The sequence below is a fragment of the Heterocephalus glaber genome, unplaced genomic scaffold (genome assembly GCF_053883595.1).
Source record: "Heterocephalus glaber isolate CG9 unplaced genomic scaffold, H.glaber_assembly_v1.0 deba00001608, whole genome shotgun sequence".
Classification (NCBI taxonomy): Eukaryota; Metazoa; Chordata; class Mammalia; order Rodentia; family Bathyergidae; genus Heterocephalus; species Heterocephalus glaber.
In genome coordinates, this window is record NW_028258379.1 from 8,354,176 (window position 1) to 8,378,269 (window position 24,094).

Sequence of the window (24,094 nt, forward strand, 5' to 3'; positions counted from 1 at the left end):
TGATATTGTGTAACAGGAAGAAAAGGTCTAAAAGAGCAGGGGAATTGGGAGAGGTAGGGGAAGGGAAAAAAGGGAAAGGAAAAAATATGAGAAGGGGAATAAAATGGAAACAAGGTCTTTGCAAATAGGGAAGGGTGGAGGGGGTGAAGGGAGGGCAAGGGAAGGGGAAAAAAAGTAAGAACCAAGAGACTCATGTAATGGTACAAGATCCCAATGATAAATGTAACTGTATTTTATACCTAAAATGTACCAATAAAGTTAATGGGGAAAAAAAAAAAGAACATGTGGGTTTTTTTTTTTTTGGTACCAGGGATTGAACTTGGGTCCTTGCGCTTGCAAGGCAGGCATCAGAACCACTGAGGTAAATCCCCGGCCAAGATGTGCTTTTTTTTATAAAATGGAGTACTACTAAGCCATAAAGAACAAGAAACTGGAGTCATTTATAGCTAAATGGATGCACATTGAGGCCATCCTCTTAGGTGAAATAAATAGGACACACATGTGTAAATACCGAATAGTTTCTCTAGTGTGAGAAACTGAGAGTGTAAATAAGGATGAAAATGATTAAAACGAATAATTGATAATTTGAAATAGGAAGAAAAGGTCCAAAAGTGTAGGGGTAGTGGGAGGGGAGGGGGAAAGGGAAGAAGGGAAAGGAAAAATTATGAGAAAGAAAAAAAAAATGGAAACAAAGTCTGTGTAAATAGGGAAGGGTGGAGGGGGTGAAGGGCGCACAGGGAAATGGGAAACAATAAGAACCAAGAGACATCATGTACAGGTACAAGCAGCCAATGATAAATGTAAACGTATTGTATACCTAAAATGTACAAATATGTAAATATAAATAAATAAATAAAAAAGAAAGAAATCCGTCTCCTCTTCAGTCCTCTCTTCTCTTTTTTTTTGGTACCAGAAATCGAACTCGGGACCTTGCGCTTGCGAGGCAGGCGCCGGAACCACTGAGCTAAATCCCCGGGCCAACCCTCTCTTCTCATTGCTGCTGCTCTGGCTCAGGCCCTCGTCACGTCTCCTTAGATAATGGCTCACTCGCTTCCTGTTCAAATTACATGACACATGCCAGGTGTGGTGGAGCACAGCTGTAATCCCAGCTCTTGGGAGGCTGAGGCAGGAGGATTGCTGCGAGTTCGAGGTCAGCCTGGGCTACGAGCAAGACCCTGTCCCCCCCAAAAAAAATCTAAACAAAAATATGTAGAGTATAATAAAAAGAATAGTGCACTGTTAAAAAACCAAAACAAAACAAAAAACAAATCGCATGACACAAGTTTTTTAGAAAGAGCAATCTTTTAGCTGACTGTAGGGTGCACATCTGTAATCTCAGCACTCAGGAAGCTGAGGCAGGAGGATGGCGAGTTCAAAGCCAGCCTGGGCTATGCAGAGTTGAAGGGCAACTTGGACTATATAGGGCGACCCTGTCTCAAACCTCCTGACCCCCAAAAGGTCAATCTTTCTATGGCAATCTGATGTTTCTCTCCACTTAAAGCCCACTGGTGAACCTTCAACACCTACATTTCCGAGGGATGGCTGGCAAAGCCCTGTGCAGCCCAACTCTGCCCCATGCTCATCTTCTGGACCTCTGTGTTGCTGTCTTTGCTCCCTGGGATGCCCTTCCCACCTGCCAATCTTGCCTCCTCCATACCCCACCATGGACCGTGAACCCCAAACCTTCCCCTAAGACTCCAGAGCTGTTTGCTGCCCAATCTGCTAGACCTACACAGCAATAGTTAGTGTTTGGCTCTGCCATGCTTCATCTAAGGCCAGCACTAGTAGCCACTTGAGGAACATTTCATATACTATTAAGACAAAAAGGCAGGATTCAAAACTGAGAATTTAATATGATTCTGATTTTGCAAAATTGTCATCCATCCATGCAAATATGCAAGAAAATGACCAACGATCTTATTTATATATGAGTCTTATTTATATTTTCCTATATACATTAAAATTCTTCCTATCAGCCAAGCATAACTTGTGTAAAAATTTTAAAAATGCTTGTTTGGGGATTGGAGTGAAGCTCAGTGGTAACCCCTGGGTTTAATCCCAAGTGCTGCATAAAAACAACAAAAGCTTGTTAGTGGGGTGTGGTGGTGCACAATTATAATCTCAGCACTCTGGGATGCTGAAGCAGGAGGGTTCCAAGTTTGAGGTCACCTGGGCAAATCAGTGTGACCCTGTCTCAAAGAATGCAGCATAGTGGTAGAGCATTCCTGGGTTCCATCCCCAGTGTTGCAAGGAAAAAACAAAAATAAAAGCTTGTTGAAAGAGCATGTATGAATCCTCTTTGGACCTTGTATATAAAGCCAAAAAGAAACCTGAAGTCATGTAAAGTTAATTCAGGTTCTTTCCTCCTGAGTTGTCCCCATCAAGACCCACAGTGCCCTGCCTGGTACTCTTCAGCCGTGAGATCTAAGACCAGAGAGCTGATTGCTGCATGCCTTAGTTTCCTGACAGGTACAGTGAGGACAGTCAGAGTAACCAGCACAGCTATTGTGAGGATGAATGAGCTCATGGACACTTACCACCTGAATGCCGCACATCCTCCAGGCACGGTAGCGTTCTTTCCGGACTCTGGACACACCCTCCTGCTTTGAGGGCCACCTCCTCCCTAGGCTGGGTCACAGTACCCTTGCCCTCTCCAGCCTTGGGGCAGCCTTCCCTGCCAAGCAGGCCACCTCCTGAGCGTGGAAACTCTGTGGATACATACAGCGCTCTCTCAAGGACACAAAGACCCCACATACAGCCTAGGAGGACAAACTCGAGCAGCCAGCTTCCCTGGGCCGAGGAGGCTGAGTTCAAGAGGATGGGCCTCAGAGCCAGCCCCCTGAGGGTCAGTCTGGAAAAGGGTTCAGTGAAAAGATGAGCATTCCCAGTGCAGCCTCTCACACCTTCATTTTATCCAGAACCTTCCTTCACCAGGTGAGGGGGAACAGATTCAGGCTGCAGGGACATAGGAGGGACTGAGAGACACTGAGGCAGGCAACCCAGGCACAGTGATCCGGAGACCACTGGGCCTCCTAGTCCAAGGCAGACCCCTTCTGCACACTGGTCTGCCTGCTGGCTTGCACACACTGCTGGCTCACCCTAAGCAGGGGGAAGTGAGTCCCTGGGGTCCTGGCTGAGGAGAAGGGGGTTCCCACTCAAGTGTTTTCCTACAGCAGCCTGGCTCAGGCTAGCCCCAGCTAACTTTAAGCCCTGTGGCCCTTCCCTCTGATTTAACACACCTGGTCAGCTAACACTGGCTTACCAGTAGGTCAAAAACCAGAGATTCTCCAGCCTTTCCCAGGTGACCTGGAAAACAGCTGGATCCCAACACCCTATCAGCAGAAGCAGGATGAAAGGAGTAGTCATCAAAGGGAGAGCGAAACCTCAGGTGAAAGAGGGCAAACTGCACAGAAGGGAGGTGGAAGGAGAGGACAGGGGGAGCCCCAGGCCTAGATTCCGTTTCTGGCACGAGGTGGAAAGCATACCTAAAGAAAATCAGACCTTGTCCAAAGGGCTGTGCTAGGAGAGCACAGCAGGTCCACACAAGACAAATGGGGCCAGCTGCAAGACTCACTGCAAGACCCTGTGCAGAAAACAGGGTGTAAAGTCAAAGGGATGAGACAGAGTCCTTAGCTCAGCATGGCAGGAGATGTTAAGGTTAGAGGCTAGGGCTTTGGCTTGGGAACATGATCAGAGCTCCACTCCTCTTTTCTAATAATCCCAGGAGCTGTGTAACTTTGAGCTAGGACAGGCTCACCACCCTCTGCTGAGCCCAAAAGTCCCCTGCTCCCTGCCCTGGTCTCCTCCCCCACACTTGACCCCCTTTATCCTGGGCTCCTTCCAAATACCTGCTTGCTCAGTCCTGGAGTCAGAGCCATGAGAAAGCCTGCAGCACAAAGAATCGGCAGCTCGGCAGATGTTGGCCTAGTGACAACACAACTATCCTGAGGACTGTGACATGAAAGCTGGACTGTTCAGGAAAGAAAATTCCAGATAAAGAGGAGAGTGTGGATAGGATTGGAACATGAGAAAATCACTTGGAGAGTAGTAGATGGTTTTACAAGCAGGGTTTTCGGAAAGAGCACTCAATTGGCAGAGTCCTTATGCTTGTTGATACAGAACTTGGGAACACGGTGTCCTTGTAATTTACAGGCCAGAGCTCAAGGTGACGTGTCAGGGCAGGATGTGACCCTCCAAGGGAACAGGTGTTGAGGAGGGGAGCTGGTTCTCAGTGTCCTGCTCCCTACGAGCATCACACCTGCTGCTCTCAAAGCCTGCTGAGCTCTTCACAGGGTAGCCAAGGATAGAGTGGCCAGTGGACAGGGGTGAACCCCTAAGAGTGGAGAGGCTGCAGGCAAAGCCAGAGGGAATGACTGCCCTTGGTTTTGCCAAAAACTCTCATTCTGGGAAGTAGGGTGCCATAACACGGTGATGCTGGGACATTTTGTCCAGAGAAGCCTATTGCTAGAAGATTGAGACCCTCTTAGCACACAGCCAGGCTGGGTAAGCCTTCTTTCACCCTGTTCACTTCCCAAGCTTTTGTCCCCATCCTCAGGCACCTAAATCACTATAGTGCTTTGCTCTGGGGAGGTGCATGGTCCCTTCTAGCAGGTCCCTGGTGAAAGGCAGTGAGGGACAGCTTAGGACAGCCTGAGTCCAGACCCCAGATTCAGTGCTGGGGCTCAGCAGAGGCAATGAGGGGAGGGCAGTTGATCTACATGTGGGGTAAGTTACATGGCCTGAAGTGGTCCTGATTCCCAAGTGAACATCAAGTATCGGGGAGGAAAACACAGACCTGCTTCAGGACCCAAGGAAAACAAGTGGAGGGAAATACTTACCGCCTCTGGCTGGCTCAGATACCCCTGAGTTTCACCCCTTTTGCTGTGGACACCCCTCAGGATCAGTCCCTGGGATCAGTGAAGCTGAAGGCCTTCAGGGGCCCTCCCTCTACCTCCAAATTCCTGGTAATAATAACCACCACAATCTTCTCAGCGCTTTCTGTGTATTAAACTAGATAAACCTCAAGCTCATTTTACAAATAGGGAAAGTGAGGCAGAGACAGGGTGAACAGTTAGCCTATGTTCTTGTAAGTATAAATGCTAAATCTGAGATTCAAACTCCACAAGTCTGGCTCCAGAGTCTTCACTCCTCACCAGCATGCTGCACCGCCCTGAATGCTAACTGAGGCTCCTCTAGCATTTTCTAAGTTGCTGTTCCTGGAAGTCTGGAATGGATGGCATCTGGAGAAACAACTGAAAGTAGGAAGGAGGCATACTTCTAGGAGGATCATCAAGGAAGCTCAGAACTGTATGTTAATACTACCAGGACTCCCAGCCTATCCGTCAAGCCAAATTCTGGCAGGATGTACACAAAAGTCCTCCGGGGTCAACACTGACGTTCACAGGGCCTCAGTGGCTATTCAAAGAGCTCTCACCAGGACCCTTCATCCACAGTCTCTTCCCACCCACCTGTCCTGCTCTGTAAATCTCAGATGGCCCAGCTGTGCTATGGTGAGTATAGACAGCTAAGTTAGGTAGAAATATCATAGGCAGTCAGATAGGGCTGGGCCCTCAACAGAGTCAGTGCAAAAGATGAAAATACATAAAAGGGGAAGGGGAAGTGGGATGGATAGGGGAAAGGAAAGAAGGGAATGGAATTAATATGAGAAAATGAAAAAATGGAAACAAAGTCTTTATAAATAGGGAGGACTTGTTCAATCCCTGGTACCAAAAATAAAAAAATAAAAAATAAAAATAGGGAGGAGTGGAGGCGTTGAAGGGAGGGCAGGGGAATGGGGAAAAAAAATAAGAACCAAGATAGATTACATGAAGGTACAAATTTCCAATGCTGAATGTCATTATATTGATACCTAAAATGTACCAATAAAATTAATTTTTTAAAAAAGATGACAACACATTACAACCGTGGCTATAGATGCATCTGTTGGAGACCAGGCCCGAAGATAAAAGACAAAATGACCAGGCCTGCATACTTCCCCAAAGGACAAGATAAGCAGTATCACCTGGCCTAATGAAGTCTAGATCAGTCATCCCAGAGGGTGACCAAGACCTCCGGACCATCACTTCCTAGAAAAAGTCTTTGTTCTTTCCATGTACACCTGTTACATGACTGGTTTCCCCATTTCACTGTTACCTAAGTGACTATACTTGTAACCTTATTGGTTGTTCATAGCTTTAACCCACATTGTACCCACATGGTTTTTGCTCTATAAAACTTCCCCTGAAGTTTTCCTCAGCTACCCATTTGGGACCCCTCCTGCTTCTCTGGAGCTATCTTATCAATAAACATTTCCTACTGTTAACCTCAGTTGTTCCTAGAATTCATTCTCCGATTTTAGAGAGCACAAACTTGACATATCTAACAGGTTGAGAATTGTAATTTTTTAAAATATCATTTAGAGGTCCTATTTCATCTCCTATATCATCCCTGTATCATGATGACGCCAGCCAAGAGCAGGGCTTGCAAGTGGGCTGCCCAAGGGAGCCACCTGCCCTGAGTGGTAGCAGCCAGTGTCAGAGACAACCATTCCACATGGAGGGCTTTAGGGGGGCTTAGAGTCTAAGCAAATCCCAGCAGGGAGGCACAAGTGGCTGTAGATGGGGAGCCCACAGGCTGGGAATCCTCTGCATTGACTAAAATGTCCACAGATCTTCATTCATGTGGCTGCCTCTCCACTGTCATTCAGGTCTCAGCTCAGCTGTCACCCCTCTGAGACCCACTCTGGTCCCCCCACTCCAAAAGAGCCTGTTCACCCTCACCATTTTCTTCATGGCATTTTCAGTTTCTAATAATATTTTGCTGATTGTTTATGGTTTTTCTCTCTCCAATTAGAATGAAAGCTCCAGGAAGGCTGGGGCTTTGTTTTAGTCACTTGGTGGGCAACCAGTGCTTAGAATGGTGCCTGGTAATAATAACTAATATTATCTGTGAAATGGACGGATGGATGGATGGATGGATGGGTGGGGCCACACAGTGATGAGGGCAGGTGTTCTGCTTTAGAACTAAAATGTTCCCCAAATGCTCATATGCTCAGAAGAAGGACTTTGGGAAGGTGATTGAATCACAAAGGTTCTAATTTCACCCCGACAAGATTATAATTTGATGGCATTGTTAGGCGGTAATGGAGACAGGAGATGAGAGGTCTTGTTGTTGAAGGAAGTGGGGCATGACCTTGGGGACGACATTTGGTCCCTGACCCATTGCTCTCTAGCTCTTTCCCTATCTGCTTCATGGTTGCCAGGAGGTAAAAAGCTTTCCTCCACCAAACCCTTCCTCCATGATGTTTCTACTTTGAAGTCAGCTGACCATGGACTGAAACCTCTAATACCATAAGCCAAAATAACTTTCCTCCTCTCAGTTGTTTTTTTTTTTTCTCTCAGTTGTTTTTTTAAAAGTATTTGTAATAGTGATGAAAAGCTGACTAATACAGTAGGTATAAACAGCTAGCTGGGTCAGCCTTTTCCCTCTCCTCTTCTTGCAATATCTTTATTGTTTTTCCAATTGCTAAAGTAACATGTGCTCATGATGAAATGTAAACTTTATAGAAAAAAATGACTTAGCAAGCAAAAGCCTCCCCTAATCCCACATCTTAGAGAAAGTCACTATTAACGGAACATTCTCTAGTCACCCAGATTAAATTGTATTAAAAGAAGCCAATCCATGCATTGCAGAAAGGAAAAGCATTCATACTAACAGCATGATCATTTCTCCCCTCACAGTTTTTCCCCCTGCGTATTTTATAAGTTACTATGATGTACTTACTCTAACCTGTCATTTTCACTTACTTCATCATAAGTGTTTTTCCAAGTTGCTATACAGCCTGTGTGTTCATTATTATAATGCCTAATATTCTACCAAGTGGAAAACTATAGTTCTTTTAACTGAGATGTTCAACAAAGGGAGCACATACTTCCCCCTTCCACAATTACAGCTTCTAGAGGCCACGTGGCTGTATGATGTGACTCCCACAATGACATAGCCTGAAAATACTCACCCCCTCCCATTCCATAACTGCAGTCTTGCTGGGCCCTTGGACAGGAAGCAGGCTCAGAACCAGAACCCCAGGCCTGAGCCCATGAGGGTGGGGTACAAGGCAGGCTGGTGATCCCTAGGTGCCTGAAACCTACTCACTGATTATAGCTTCGAGTGTGTGGCTCAGAACAGACATCAGGATCCCTGTGCAGGAGTGCCCCGGCTTAACCTCCGTCCTGGTGCCAGACTGGGCCTTGGTACCGTTCTCAGCAATGCAGGCAAGCATCAGCTCCAGGGTTCAGCTGATCCTTGGCTGGTGGGCGGGTGGTTTCCATGTGTCCCTGGGAACAAAAGAGGAGGCCTTCATTAGCTTAATCCACCCCCAGCTCTGGAATACCAGGCCAGCTGGAAAGGCAGAGCCAAAGCCAGACCAGGGCACCAAGGCCCCTCTCCTGGAGCCTCCCATTCCATGTGTGTCTTGACTGCTTCAGTCACGTTAATCCAGGAAGCCTGGGATGGCTACTGGAAATCCACAGGTTGGGTTAGGAATCGGGGCTTCTTGTACTATGTGTGAAAAAAACCACTTTCATATCTTTGTCCCCCAGTTATGAAGGGCAGTTGAAAACCTCGTGGATCGGCACCTGCCTTGCAAGTGCAAGGACCTGAGTTTGATCCCCAGTACCAAAAAAAAAACCAAAAAAAAAACCTCGCAGAAGACAGAAAATGTAGGATATTTGTTTTAATATTTTGAGAGTTATGTACAACCAACACAGAAAACCAGACAGAAACAATGCAAGTTAAAGCCCTCTCTACCTGCAATCCACCACTGTAATATTTGTCTCACTTTATTATTTACCATTACCATTATTGAGGCCCTTCCTCTTAACGCTGACAACTAGCTATAAGCTGATATAAATCTTACTTTACAAAATCCTTTTCTATGTACATGTTTTTGATAATCTCCCTGAGACTGGATACATGTTTTTCTCTAATATGAAGCTATGGCAGCTTCCCTGGAAACTCCCCGGCACAGAACCATCTGCCCAGCCCAAGGACAGGGCTTCAGCCTGCTCCGAAGCTGAGAACAGTGTGTGACTGGGGTAGAAGGTGGCATCATTGCTCCATGGTTGGGCCATCCAAGCCAACTGGACCATAGAGGCACCAGCCCGAACCTTCCTCCCCTCTTCCACCTCCCTCAAGCAAACCCTCTCCCTTCTGTCCCTGTGAGGCAGCAGAGGATCTGAGAAGTGTAAGGGGTAAGGGTGGAGACCTGAGCTGCACCCTGTGCCCATGTACTTCTGTGGGGGACCCCAGGTCTCCCCCAGGGGCCTGCACAGAGTGAAGAGCAGAGGGTTTGATGTGCACTGGGCTGCTGGGCTCAGCCTGGCTTGTCCCTCGCCAGCTTGTCCACAAACAGGCACCATCAGCCCTCTCCAACTGTTCATCCTCCTCTACCTCCTCTCCCAGCTGCCTGATGGGGGGCAACGGTCACCCTGGAACATACCTGTCACCCGGAGGAAAGAGCCTTAAGTGCCTGTCCAATACCCCCCACCACCAGCACATCACGTCCCATGGCCTGGGGAGTTCAGTTTCCCCCATGGGCACTTCCCCTTTTCTGGGCCCTAGTCACGAAGCAGCAACAGCACAAGTCAAAAGAGAAACAGAAACCAAAGACCACACCCTGCCAGAGTGTCTGCAGTCTGCAGTCAGCCCTGGAAGCTGATGGCCGGCTGAAGTGCTGCCAGGCAGATGAAGCTGCAGTGGTCAGAAGAGGCCCTTCCTGGAGCCAGACTTGGCTGGACATCTTCTGCTCCCCAGTCTGCAAGGGCTGTGCATGCCCACGCACCCCCAGCTGGTCAGGGTGGAGAAGACACTGGTGTAGCAGGCATAATGCTTCTTCCTGCAAGTGCACAAGCTGCTTTCTGACACTCTCTGTCTCCCAAGGGGACAGAGGCCCTGAAGCCCCTTTGTGGACTACGTGACCTGGAGCACATGACTGCATGGAGAGCCTCACAGTAATTTAAGCCTACCATCTTATGATTCTCTACGAACTCCTGGAGGGCAGGAAGGGCAGAAGGGACCACCTCCACTCTGGGCACAGGAACAGTGAGTCTCAGGACATTAAGAGATTTGCCCAAATCCGAACATTTGATGCAAATCCCATGCACCCTTCCCCAAACAGCACGCCTTCCACCTAAACCTCATCCTTAAGGCACACGTGTGCATGTGATCCACGCCATGCATCCTATGAGCCACTTAGTTTGCAAACACAGAGCTGAGGTTTTCCATCCAGCTTCTCCATCAATATCCCTGAGGTGCTCCTGGGAGCTTGAAGGAGCAGAGACCGTGTGCAATTTCACACCCTGTCATCTCCATCTGCCACTGCACCCCACTCACTCCCCACCTCTTCCAGGACTGCTTTCGCCTTTGTGAGGCCACCCACACCCTCAGGTTATCCCTTCTTTGATGCTCCCTGGGGACTGTGATTTTACTTCCATTGACACATGCTGTCCCACCTGAAAATTATTCCATGTGGGTGTTTCCCTCAACAAATGGTGAATTCCTAGAGGCCACACTATTTCTGTTGGATGGATGGACAAGCAAGTTGGAGAAGTATGCAACTAATTTCTGAGTGATGGAGTCATCCAGCGTATTAACCAAGCCTAGCAATGCAGTAATGTAGTCTAGTTATTATAAATAGGCAGTTCTAGTGCAGCCTAATGATAAAAAGATAAAAGAACTACATTAAGCAGCTAAGCCAAACTTAGAGATCCAAAGGTAAACACAAGAAGGATAAAAGCTACAAAAAAAAGGGAGATAGAGACCTTTCTTCCCAGGAAGAAGATATGCGAAATTAATTGACAGTTCCTCCCTACCTCCTGAGGACCGGATTTCCATGGGACTTCAACCACACTCAGAAAACATTAGAAATTCAGAATAACCAGTTTCCTTTGAACTCGTTTCCTGTGAACCACTTAAATAATGAATTTCCTTTAAATCCTAAACCCGTAAAGCCACCTGTTTAAAACAAGTGCCATATACAAAGCCAAAATAAAGAAGGAACAATGGACTTCCATTCGGAATTCTCTCTTGTGGGTATCCATCAAGAGCTTTTTTCCTTCTTCTTTCTAATAAACACACCCCTAAATTTCTCCTTTTGTCCTCAAATTCTTCAGTTTTGGGAGACAAAGAAATTGGGTTTATACAAAATTAACCGTTTGTGTAATGTCTGCTGTACAATTTCTAGGGTAAGTCTCTCTTCCACTAAGCCCCATAAACATGGACATAAACGGGTCAAGGCAGATGAGAGGAACAAAAAGAGTGCTCAAGCTCCTTTCTCCCAGCTCCAAGCACCATCACATGGACTGAGAGGTGAGGGAGGCAACAGTGAGTGGCTTGGGTCTGCATACTACAGAAGGCTTGTCCAGTGTCACACCAGGAGGCCGGGGGCGGAGACAGAACGTCCCAAGCATCCTGGGGACTGCGGCTCCTACATGGACAGGAACGGGACCGGTGGGTCCAGGTCAGAGAATAACAATGCCTATTCTGTTGCTTCTACACGTGGGCACTCTCAAAAGGCATAGCCAGTTTTCTCGCACAAAGTTTCACTTCCCGGAGAAGTTTAACCAGCAGCTGCTGGTGGAAAATTCCCCCTGCATCATTTCTTCCCTCTATAACTGGGGTAAGCTGGGCTTGAAGGATTGAGACTCTGCTTCTCTGAGCAGAACCCAAATCCTCCCACCCCCTGGAACTAAAGACTGGAGCCAGGAAGTATGCAGGCAAACACCACCCCCTTTCCTTTCCCACTGTCCTCAGCCTTAACCCTCCCCACATTTCCCAGTAAAGGAAAAAATAAAATATTCTCACACTCAACACACAATACTTCTTGACCAGATGTGTGGGATCCCCCCCGACACACATACACACCCAGCAGTTCTCCAGAGGACGCCAACTGTGTATTCTGCAATTCATTTTCTCTCAGAGTCTATCTGCCTGGAGTAATGGCAGATCCTGTATTTTGAGGACTCAGGCTCACAAGACTGTCCCCACTATGGATGTTATCCAAGCAGTACGTTAGCCCCTGTGCGCCTCACTGGCTATAAACCACGGTTCACATTTCACAAGAAAGGTTCACCCCTTTCTTGGGTCCAATTAATTTGCTAGGATGGCTTTCAGAACTCGGAAACAAGTGTCTTTACTGGAGCAGGAAGATGCAGACATAGATAGACAAGGTGTGGGGGCGGGGCTGCTTACCTCCACACTCAAATACCTGTGTGTTTGGCATCTGAGAGTTCATCAATCTTGTTCAAGAGCTTATAGAGAGCTTTATCTCCAGTTCTCACCTCTGACCTTTTGGTTGATGAATGGGGATAAAAGTTCCAAGCCTGAGATCTCCTGATCACTTGGTCTTTTGTTAATTGGCCCTATCCTAAAGCTAAGGGGGTCCCAGTCTAAGTACTTCATTAGCAAAGTTGCATTAAGGAGCCCCCTCATCATTCAAAGCCTTCCTCACTCTAATTCTCCCCACGTGACCAACTGCTTTTCCTTATCTGCTGGTATGATCAGCCCAGAACACTAGTGAATTTGGCAACTTCTCAAACCAAGGAGTGACCACATTCAGCTACAAATCCAATTGGTGTTCTAAATCCACCCCCCACCAGGAGAAAGCTGTGTCTGGCCAGGTCCCCTGGGAAAAAAGGAGGAGGTGTAGGGGGGTGGGAGGGATGGCAGCTGGGGCCCACTGCACTTGGCTCTGTCCTTCCACTCCATGCCCTTGCACTGAGCTTGCACTATGGATTTCCCAGCCTGCCTGACATCTCACCTCTATCTTCTGTTTCACTTGGAGGCCACCCTGTCCTGTTGCTCTCCTCTTCTCCCTTCTTCCTATCTAGCTCATTCTGCTTTCTGTGCTTCTTCCAATGACCCTCTGTCTCTCTGAGAGAACTCTTGACTCCTACACCTCCAAGGGTGGTCTCTGGCCTTGCTTCTCTCCTTTCCCTTCATCCCACTCCCTGGCACTGCGTAGTTCCTGCTTGCTGCCTGAAAGGCTGGACAGCTGCTGGGCTCTCTAATTAGCTGCCTGGCTGCAATCCCAGAGCCAGGCATGTGTTACTGTAAGGAGCTGCTGCACCTCCCCTCCATCAGTAATCCCCTCTGCAGACCCCATTGGGCAGCAGCCGGGGGCCCTAGAATCCTCATCACAGGAGACCAGCAAGCCTCCTCCTATCATCCACAAAGTCACCAGGAACATATGTGGGTTCTCACCATAGGGCTCTGCAGGTTACCTCAGCACACCATGCCTTCAGGAGCAACAGGGATCCTGCCCTAGGTTGCCTCAGCAGTGCAAGCAGAAAGAAGCCCAGAAGGTCTTCTGGAGATCAAGTCTGGATTGGCCCAAAATGTAACACCAGAGCTCTGCTTCTCACAGCCTTCTTCAGCCAAGCTGGCCCAGAGATTTCCAAACAACCAAGGAACCTAGTCTAAGAAGTCCTGTTTACACAAGGTATAGAATTCCAGTAGTACTTGCTGAACGCTAGGTGCTGTATACTAGGTGTGAATAAGACAATGCTCCTGCTCCCTGGAGCTCACAGGCTGGGGAGGAAAAAAAAATGCCATCAAACACACACAGAATTTCTAACATAAAGCCACAAAAAACGGGGAAGGGTATGAGGGGACAGAAAGAAACTCGACTCTCCCCCTAGGGCAAGTCTTAAACTTCTCTAAGGAGGTAGCTTTTGGGACAGACCAGAAAGATGAGAAGAAGCCATGTTTTGGGGACAGCAGGCAGAGGAACAGTAAGTAAAGAGACCTGGAATTAGATAACAGCTAAACAGTTTGAAAAATAGCAAGGGCAAGCAGCTCAGTGGCAGAGCGCTTATAAAGCATGTGTGAGGTCCTGGGTTCAATCTCCAGCACTGCAAAGGAAAGAGAGAAAGAAATAGGCCGGAGTGGCTGGTATGGGGGAATGTGAGCACTGGACCTGCCTAGCCAGCCATGGGTCTCATTTCCGAGACTGGGGACTGGCTCAGGGATGGGCGTGGTCCAATCAGAGCTGATCCAATCAGAGTTGCTCCTGGGACTTTTGTTGGAATGGCCAGAAAAAACCATTACACATGAATTGTAAGAGGACAGGGTTATGAACTAAGCTGTGCACTGGGTCCCAACACAGCAGACTGAAAGTCAAAGTGGAGTCACTCTTTCTTAGGCGCCATATCACTGAGTTCAAACTTATCCTGCCCTGAGCAATCAAGATTAAAGTGATAAGAACCAAATTTCTCAAACAGGCCAATTTCAACTGGCATGATAATGAAGTTCCCCTGCTTTAACCATTACACAAAAGAAGTCACCTAAAATAACTCAATGTTGACTGATCAATTTTTTTTCTACTGTTCTATCACCACCCTACAGGGAACATGGCTTTGAAATGACCAATGGGGGAGGAGGGGTTTGACCAATTTGCTTTTTGTTCTTTAGTTTCCCAGACTGCTAGGATTATGGGCATGAGCCACCATGCCTGATCCTCCCAATTATTATTATTACTTTTAAAAATGATCTGAATTGACTTTGGTTTTAATTCTACACTTCATTCCACAAAATACAATAAGTATTCCAATGACCCAAGCAGAGGTTGGTTTTATAAGATTGGAGGTTTTGTAAAGGTTGAAGATAGTAGGAACAAAGGAACAAAAGCAGATTGGTCAGAGTTTTGTGTATGTTAGTCAAGTGCTCTAACACTTGAGTTACCTTCCTTCTAAGCGGGGAGAAGGAGAAAAAACCCCAGCAACATAACTGATTAGTTAAATTTGGATTATTTTACTTTACTTTTTTTGGTTCTTAACAGAAATTAAGGCAGAAGGCAGGTGGGCTGGAATATGACTATAACCCTAGCACTCTGGGAGGCTGAAGCAGGAGGATTGCTAGTTTAAGTCCAGCCTAGGCAACTTAGTGACTTAGTGAGACCCTGTCTAAAAGTAAAAACGGTCTAGGAACCAGAAGTGCTGGAGAGTACCTATAATCCCAGCACTCTGGGAGGCTGAGGCAGGAGGATCACATTTTGAGTTCAGCTTGAGCAATTTAGTGACTTAGTAAGACCATGTCTTAAAAATAAAAAATATAGGGCCGGGGATTTATCTCAGTGGTTCCGCTGCCTGCCTCGCAAGCACAAGGACCCGAGTTCGATCCCTGGTACCCCCAAAAAATATCTATACATAGCTTAGTGTAAAGGCCCTGGGTTAAATTCCCAGTACCAAAAATCCAAAAACAAAACAAAAGACTTTAAAAAACGGTACAGTGTGATGGTTAAGCTTGCCAACTTCACTAAATTAAAGAGACTCTTGAAGAGGTGACTGGATCATGGGGGGTGCTATGTGCATGAGTGGATTATTCCACTGGTGTCCATAGCTGAATGTGGCTGTGGGGTGGCTGGGTGGGGCCTTTCTACATCTTTGGTGGAAATGTAAACTAGTACAACCACTATGGAGATTCCTCATAAAAGTAAAAATAGAAATTCCATTTGACTCAGCTATTCCCCTTCTAGGTATCTTCCTGAAGGAGTTAACATCCTCACATTACAGTAAAACATGTATAACCATGTTTACAGCAGCACAATCCCTATTAGCTAAATCTTAGAAGCGGTCTATAAACCCCTCAATACAACAGATGAATGAATAAAGAAAATGTGTATTTGTACACAGTGGAATACTATTCTGCCATAAAGAAAGATAATCTTGAGGCATTTGAGGTGAATGGATACACCTGGAAACCATAATATGAAGTGAAATAAGTCAGACACAAAAGCTTAAATATGATATGGTTTCTCTTACACGAGAAACCCAAAATATAAGTAAAGAGCAACACAGAAGATAGACAACAGGAAGTAGAGAGATCTTTTACAAATGGGAAGGAAAATTAGAGATGGAGGAGGGGATGGACAGGGAATGGAAAAAATGAACTGAAAGGGAAAATGGAAACAGGACTTTCACAAATGGAATGGAGACCAAAGGTTAGAAGGGGCAGGGGGACATAGGAATGCAAAAATAATGAAGGTGCCTTATGTACATGTACCAACTCCCCACGATGAATGTAGTCATCATGTACTGCAAACCGGCACTAATAGAGAGACAGGAGGCGGGCCCCCGCTGGAGGTGGTCAGGGGCTGTGCCTTTGGAAGGTCTGTCTCTGACAGGTGCTCTGCTCCCATGTCCTTTTCTGGCTGCCATGAAGTGAGCAGCTTTGGTCTACCACACCCTTCTACCATGAAGTTTCTGCTTTAGGCAGCCAACCAGGGACTGAACTCTCTGAAACTGTAAGCCAAATAAACCATTCTTCCTTTAACTTGTTGGTGTCAAGTATTCTATCCCAGCAAGGGAAAAGCTGGCCATTACATGCAACACACCAGGAAGATCTCTGTCTCTGTCTCTGTCTCTATCTTCTCTCTCTCTCTCTCTCTCTCTCTCTCTCTCTCTCTCTCTCTCTCTCTCGACTACTCTTATGACCATCAGGAGGATAACACCAAGAGTTTGGAATATACTCCTTAGCCAGATCTCTAGGAACCAACCTAAAATTAACACTGACTGCTATTTTTAATCAAGGCACTGCCAACCTACACTCAAAGATAGGTCACATATCTACACTAAAGAAGGGACTCACACAACACCTTTGTTAGAATCCCATTTGCTTGCTGTTTTGATGGAGGTTTCTGTAACTAAGATAGGGTGAGGTGGGGCATGGTGGCACATGCCTATAACCCGAGCATGTAGGAGGATCAATGCGAGTTCAAGGCCTGCCTGAACTACAGAGTGAGATCCTGTCTTAATAAACCAAAAAAAGGGGAAAAAAAGAGATACAGTGAGATATGTCCCTTTCCATCTTAATTAAGTCAAAGAAAAGTCATAATTTGATATCATCATAGATCTCAAATTTCTCTGCCCCAAGGACAATAATTGAAGGATCAGACAACTCCTGCTCTTCATGTCAAAAGCCACCTGCTGTTCACCAAAGTGCCAGCTAAGTCAAAGCAAAACTCTACCTGCTGAGTATCAGTCAGCTGAAAATGCCCCTGCAGGGCCAGGGATTTAGCTCAGTGGTTCTGGTGCCTGTCTCTGAAAGGGCAGGGACCCGAGTTTGATCCCCAGTACCAAAAAAAAAAAAAAGGAAGAAAAGAAAATGCCCCTGCAGTCAGGCACTGGAAACTGTGGGTCCTAGTCAGCCATAATTTGACAACATGTTTATTAAGGAAAGAAGACAAAATGAAATACTTTGACTGATGGCCCAAATTTCCATCTGCTTATAATTAAAGTAACTTTACCAAGTCCCAGAATACTACATCCTTACTTAGATGTTGCAGTTTAATAAGAAAGTGAACATTCCTTTTTACTCGGGCTCTTTGACAAGTTCTCTGGCACTTGTAATAAAAAAAATCCTGAGACAAGTGATTTCCCCGTCTGGAACATACCTACTCTGCATGATAGCCGCTTGTCCCCGTTTCCTGCTGTACAAACCAGTGGCTTAGCCCCTAGTAGGCAGAAGGGGAAGAACTGAGAGTAAGAGAGGTTGGATTCCTGGAAGGTGGGTCAGCCTGAGCAAGACAGCGATCTCGAGGGGCTCCAAATCTCCATTCTGGGCACTGTCCAGAATTTATCGCTCTCCCTTGAGAAGAAGAGCGGATAACAAACCTCACCTTTGCCAGCAACCTAGCACAACTTGACTGTCTCTTGCAAACAGGACTCCTGAAGACCAGAGACAAGGCACAAGCCTTACAGGTAGTGTACAAATAGGTAGTGTACTTTTTCTATAAACTCCCAAACTACACTGCCAGTTGGATAGCCACTAGCCTCATAGAGCTATTGAAAGTTCAATGTTTAGTAAAAATGAATATAATAAAAAATTCAGTTCCTCGGTTGCATGAGGCATGATGCCTGCCTTCCCCACCCCAGCTTCATTAAACAAAGGTTGCCATTATGAGCTAGAGGGGAGGGTTATCCTTTGTTCCATGAAGGTCACTGTCTACTGTCTGCAGACTGATTTAGATCCAAGAGGCAGAAGGGGGCTCTGGCGAGTGCGGTGAATAAGGACCAGCCCTTAAGTCTTTGGGATAGGCTCAGACTAGGAGGTGCTGGAGTGTTTAGCAATGGCATATTTATTGCTGGCTTTCCATGTGCCAGGCAGCCTTCAACAGCCATCTCACCAGTCCCTCCACAGGTCTATGAGATGGGATTGGCCTCAATTTACTGCAGAGGCAAGAAAAACTCAAAGAAGTTAAAGGACTTGTTTAAGGCCACAGCTAGAAAATAGGAGATATCTACCAGTGTTTCTTTCCTTATACCACTAATGAGAGATGGAGATGTGGGGACAGGAACTAGGGGGACTTGATTTGCCTATAGCAATGGGCCACCTACAGTTGAGTCACATAGAAGACAATCTCATATGAGTCCTCCGTGCAGCTTACTTGAGTCCACCTGTATTAGTCAGCTTTCCCAGTGCTGGGACAAAATACCCAACACTCACAACCTAAAGGAGGAGAGGTTTAATTTCACTCATGGTTTCCTCTTCAGTCAGTTGGCTCCAAGGCAGAAATGGCATGGTGGAAGGACATGGTGGAGAAAAGTTGAACACCTCATGGCAGCCAGAAAGCAGAGAGGGAGGGAAGCAGAGAGTGAGAAAGGAGGTGCAGGGAGCAAGGATATACTCTTCCGGGTCATGCTCCCATTGACCTGGCCCTTCTGACTAGGCCCCATCTCCGAACAGGAGACTTTAGGGGGACAACATCGATTTAAGCCATAACATCACCCATAGTCTTGGGAGAGCCTCCCCACAGGGTTTGCCCACCAAGGCCCAGTGCTCGAGACACACCCCATCAGAACTGCAGGAAGACCACAGCACAGAAGACAAGCCCAGGGAAGTGGGAGAGATCGGAATACAGACACGTGGCACTTCTTGGTGAAAAAGAGGCAAGACCCAAATGTATTTTAGAAAGCTCTCTGGATCATAAGCTCCTTCTCTTCGCATCATAATGTCCTAGCTTACACCTGACATGGAATATCCACTTGCACGCTGGGGAGAAAGGAACGGTGTGGGTCCTCCAAGAACAAGGGGGCCTGGCCAAAAGAAGCCTGGCAGGCAGTGCATGGGGGAAAGAGCACTGATGGTTGAGCTAGGGAAGCTGTACAGGTTGATATTTGCTCTCCAGACTGTCCCTTTCTCTTAGCATTGGCCCACGGGAAAGGTGGGCACATGCCCAGCTGAGCACGGACCCCAGGGACACCAGGTTCTTCCACCAGAAGCCTTAAGCCCGGCGGGCTGGCTCCCTGCTCAGCCTCTTGCTGGACAGCTCCATCTACTGTGAAAGGACCTGGCCTGGCAACATGCTCAAATAATGGCTCCCAACAGCAGTTAGGCAAGAGTAATTAAAGGGAATGTTATCTCCACCCATCTCTCTTCGCCATGTAATTAGACTGCTGAAAGTAATTAACATTCCTTTTGACAGAAGGAGACAGAGGACCCATTACATTCATTAGGACAGTCTCAAACCAGCCTGAGGAAGACTTGTCACCTTCAGTCTTGCACAGGACACAGGAGCATTGGGTGACTCAGACCAGGAGGCGAGTCCTGCCCTGGCCAGGTTATTGGTCAGCAGACGCATGTGACAAGGTACACCTTGGTGTGTGTTCTAGATAACGATACACACACATACACCGAGAGAAATAGCTTGAGGGCAAGGCAGGACTTGTCACATGGAGGCCAAGGGCATATCTCTGCCTCCCCCTTGGCCCAGAAAGAACAGAAAAGATATTTTTAGAGAAGATAAATCCATTACAGAACCAGGAAACAAGAAGGAACTATAGGGGCTCCCCAAACACAGAAGGCAAATATGAATAAATTGGTAGAAAAACTACCAACCAGAGGACTTATTGGTAGAAAATGAATCCATGAAACAATTATGATACCAGCCAACACTCACACAGCATCTATAGGTGACAGAGATTGTTCTAAGACCTCTCACAAACATCATTTAAGATAGAGACTATGATTACTTCCACTGTTTAAGGCTCCAAGTGGTTACCTGCTTTCTAATGGTCACAATGCTCATGAGGGCCAAGGCTGAGATCTGAACCCCAGCAGAGCAGGTGCGGATTGTGCCCCACCAGGCCTCAGGTTTGAGCCAGCAGACTGGGGCCTGGGAGGGTTCCTGAGATGTTGATAACTGGATGCAGAGCAGCCAGGCCAGTCTTTCCAGCTGCTACCTGGCCACCAAGGCTGCTCCCTGGCCACTGGGTCAGGGCAGAGGGAGACCGAGACCAGCCCCTCCAGGAACCTCCCACCCTCCTGTCCAAGACCAGTGGTGGCTCTGGCTCCAGTGCACAGCATCAGTATTCACAGAGAAGTGACCAGAAAGCCTCAAGAGAGAAGGGGCTGAGCACACAGGGTTCGCCTGACACTAGACAGAAATGGAGACCATGTCAGAAGTTTGAGCCAGAAAATAAAATTAGTAGAGCAACAGAATGAAATGCTTTTAAAATTACTAGCCAAGAGTGGTGGCGCACACCTGTCATCCCAGCACTCAGGAGGGTAAGGCAGGAGAATTGTCAGGTGTTCAGGGCCAGCCTGGGCTACATAGTAAGCCCAAGACCACCCTAAACTACGTCATGAGACCCTGTCTCAAAAATCCAAGAAAGGGCCAGGGATTTAGCTCAGTGGTTCCACCACCTGCTTTGCAAGCACAAGGTCCTGAGTTTGATCCCCCAGTACTCCCCTCAAAAAAAACAAGAAAAAAATAAATGTTATTAATAAAATAAGAAGGGCTTCAGAACCCATAAAACAAAGAAAGGCTAAAAATGGGCTGGGGATTTAGCTTAGCCGTTTCACCACCTGCTGTGCAAGCGTAAGGACCCGAGTTCGATCCCCGGTACCAAAAAAAAAAAAGGAAAGGCTGAAAAAGATAAGTTAAAGGTCCTGGACATGAAGAAAGTAGATGTTCCATACTGAACATGCGTTACTTTGAGAATTAGAAAGTATGTATTTATTTGTGTGTTTATCTTTTAGCTGGAGGCAAAACATAGGAGGATTTTTTTAATGCCTAGCATGAGATAGATGGTCAATAAGATTTTGAACAAATTACCTCACAGCACAGACCCTTGGCTCTATCAGGGCTGGTCTGTAAGCTGCTGTCCCCGCAGCACATGCTCTTGCCTTTGGGTCTCTGCTCACAGAATCCCAACACACACCTGGAATGTGCCAGTCGTTCCTCTCTGTTCACTTATGTTTGCCTGTCCTTCAATGTTCACTGAAAGGTTATCTTCCCAAACACAGACCAAAGGAGGGGGAGGAGGACTCTAGCAAAATCTTGCTGCAGCCTACTTAACCGACCACAATCCCTCCTCCCACAGACTCTTAAAGGCATCTAATTCCCCAGCGTTGGGGGACAGCTCTGGCTGGGCTCTCCTGTAGAGTCACAATGCTGACAACTTACATGTCCCTTACCTTTCAGTGAGTCTTTTCTCCACACCTCTATCATGGCAGCTCTGATGACACAGAGGGCCTAGGCTTGACTTGTACCCCACTGTACCCAATGAAACTGAGTACACCCTTCTATGTCAGTTGGGTGAATGATGAATAAACTTCTGTTTCTGGTGGGAGCAGGAAGAGGAAACAACTGTGGAGATGTCAGAACTCCACAGGGCTGGGCTCAGCACAGCCAGGCTCCTCCTCGTGGGCAATGCCCAAGACGGACCACCTGGTCCTACAGTTTGAACTCTCCCTCCTTTGGGCTGCTCAGAGACACCTGCAAAGCCCAAGTGGGTGGATGGGGCAGGGGTGGAGCAGCCATGAAGGACAGATCCAGGGGGAACAGTGGTTGTCAGACATCTTCACTGGGCACCAGGTTTGGTTTACAAATCTGGGGTTTCTGCTGCTAAAATGTTCCCCATGGACACATTTTCTCTTGCCACCCAACCTTCCCTTTTCTTGCTTCTCCATCATTTCACTCCTTCCTCTTTCCAAGATACAATCTTCCAAGAGGTCTCCATCCTAACCCCAGAAGAGAGGGTTACACTTCTGGGTCTATTTCTACTGGTAGTTAAGGTTTCATGGAGATGTTCTGATACTTGTTTTGTCCGCAAGCCCATGGTAATGAGTCAGGCTATACTTGTTAAACCACAGCTTCCAGGTTTTACATGGTATTTCATTTCCAAATAAAATTTTGTTGCTAGTCCTATCCACACTGCTTTGGCTGTCAGGCCATGTTCTCCCCTCTGAGATCTTACACAGGCCTCCTAGGGCAGATGCCGTTACCAACACTCACCACCTAATTCCAAAATAAATGCCCCTGGACACTGGCATGCCTCCCTCTGAAGGTTCACTGGCCCAGCTGTTTGAGGACAAGTTAAATAATGCACAGCCAGACAGCTGAAAAAAATCTTTTTTTTTTTCTTTCCTGCTACTGAGATAGAAACCAGGGGCTTTCTACTGCTGAGCTACATTCCCAAGCCCCCTTTCTTTAAATTTTAAATTTTAAAACAGGGCCTTGTTAAGTTACCCAGGCAGGACTCAAAGTTGCAATCATCCTGTTTTAGCCTCCCTCAGTGCTGGGATTACAGGCTGGTGCTATTGTGCCCAGCAAGAGTTTTTAAAGTGACACACTGATGCCAGGTGTGGGAGTACACACCTATAATCCCAGCACTTGGGAGGCTGAGGCAGGAGAATTGGTGAGAGTTCAAAGCCAGCCTGGGCTACATAGTGAGATCCCATCTCAAAAAAACAAAAAATAAATAAATAGAAACACCGAGGGCTAAAAAGAGCTGAGCAAGCCACCTATTGTATAGGTTAATTTATTTATTTCAGAAGCCCTTTTTTTATGTGCAGACTGCTGAGGGCCAAGTAGGTTGGCACATGAATGTTGAAGCACAACAACAGGGCTGGTGCTTTTAAAACATTGGAAATATAAATATTGGGCAGCTAGGGATGCAGCTCAGTGATAGAGCAACACGCTTTGCACACACAATGTCCTGGGTTCAATCAGCACTGCAGAAAGAGAAAAATTGCTGATAAAATTTTGGGAATTGTACTGTAACATCAAATACCAGAAAACTTAAAGCTTACCTTCTTGTATTTTACTGATAAAAGGCCTTTCGAGTTTATCTTATTATTCACACATCACTCACACAGTTATTCAACAATCATGCAATACCTATTTTGTGTCACCAGGTAAATGCAAAGACCACAGAATCAGAGAACCCAGCCCAGGCCAAAGGCAGCTAACATTCTGTATGTTTGGGGCCTGAGGTGGACAGAGTACCACACAGGAGATACATGCTAGGGTTAAGGGTGACCCAGGGCTGGCAGAGCAGGAGATGGTGGGAAGGGGCCCGCAGAAGGACTAGGAAGGCAGGAGGACACCCAGAAGAGGGTCCTGGGACATCCGGGAAGCAGAGGCAGAAGAGTCCCAGACATCATGATCAATTCCAGGAGCATGTTGTACAGGGACTGAAAGGACAAGAGCACTGTCTCTGGGGACCTTCTGAGGAGCAGCTACAAAGGGAAGTAACTGAGGAGTGTGTGGGAAGGCAGAAAGTAGCTTGTGCTGGAAAGGAAAAGAAAAGCTGCACAAGGAGAAGTAGACACAGTGGAGATCTCCTCTCTCCTTTTCTTTCCCCTTTTTTTCTTTCTATCTCTCTCTTCTCCCTCTCTCTCTCTTTCAAGATAAAAGAGGGGCTGGAGATGTAGCTCAGTGGTATAGTGGTTGCCTAGCATGTGTGAGGCCCTGGGTTCGATCTCTAGCAGGAGACAGAGAGAGAAACAGATCCAAGGATGTCTAAGTGCTAAGAAGAAATCACAACGAGCGCCTGTGAATGGGGTCTACATGGATGCTCTGAGCTGTGCAGAGGTTGAAGGAGGGGAGCAAAGGGAGCCACAAGCCCAGGACAGGCAGGATAGTGTGCCACTTTATTTTATTTTATTAATTTATTTTGTGACACTGGGTGGGGACTGAACCCAAGATGTTCTCACTGAGCTCACCCCTCCCACCTATTTTTCATTCTTTATTTTATTTTTCTTTGCTATATCTTGGTATTTTCCAGAGTAATAACGAGTCCCAGGAGGGAGGGGT

The 24,094-nt window shown here is 46.9% G+C and overlaps 1 protein-coding gene across 5 annotated transcripts in view; it reads right to left on the reverse strand.

Moving 5' to 3' along the window:
• Positions 1-24,094, reverse strand: part of Tmem229b (transmembrane protein 229B) — a 44,327-nt gene that overhangs the window by 8,252 nt on the left and 11,981 nt on the right. For 2 of the 5 annotated variants that reach the window (XM_004837359.4, XM_087195297.1), the window contains exon 2: positions 8,152-8,333. Coding sequence is in view for 1 of the 5 variants with exons in the window: in XM_021247483.2 (XP_021103142.1) it covers positions 2,538-2,555 (18 nt within the window). In the remaining 4 variants the exon portion in view is untranslated. Of the gene's footprint in view, positions 1-2,537; positions 2,709-8,151; positions 8,334-24,094 lie in introns of those variants that run through there. The other 3 variants (XM_021247483.2, XM_004837365.4, XM_004837364.4) reach the window with 3 other exon arrangements.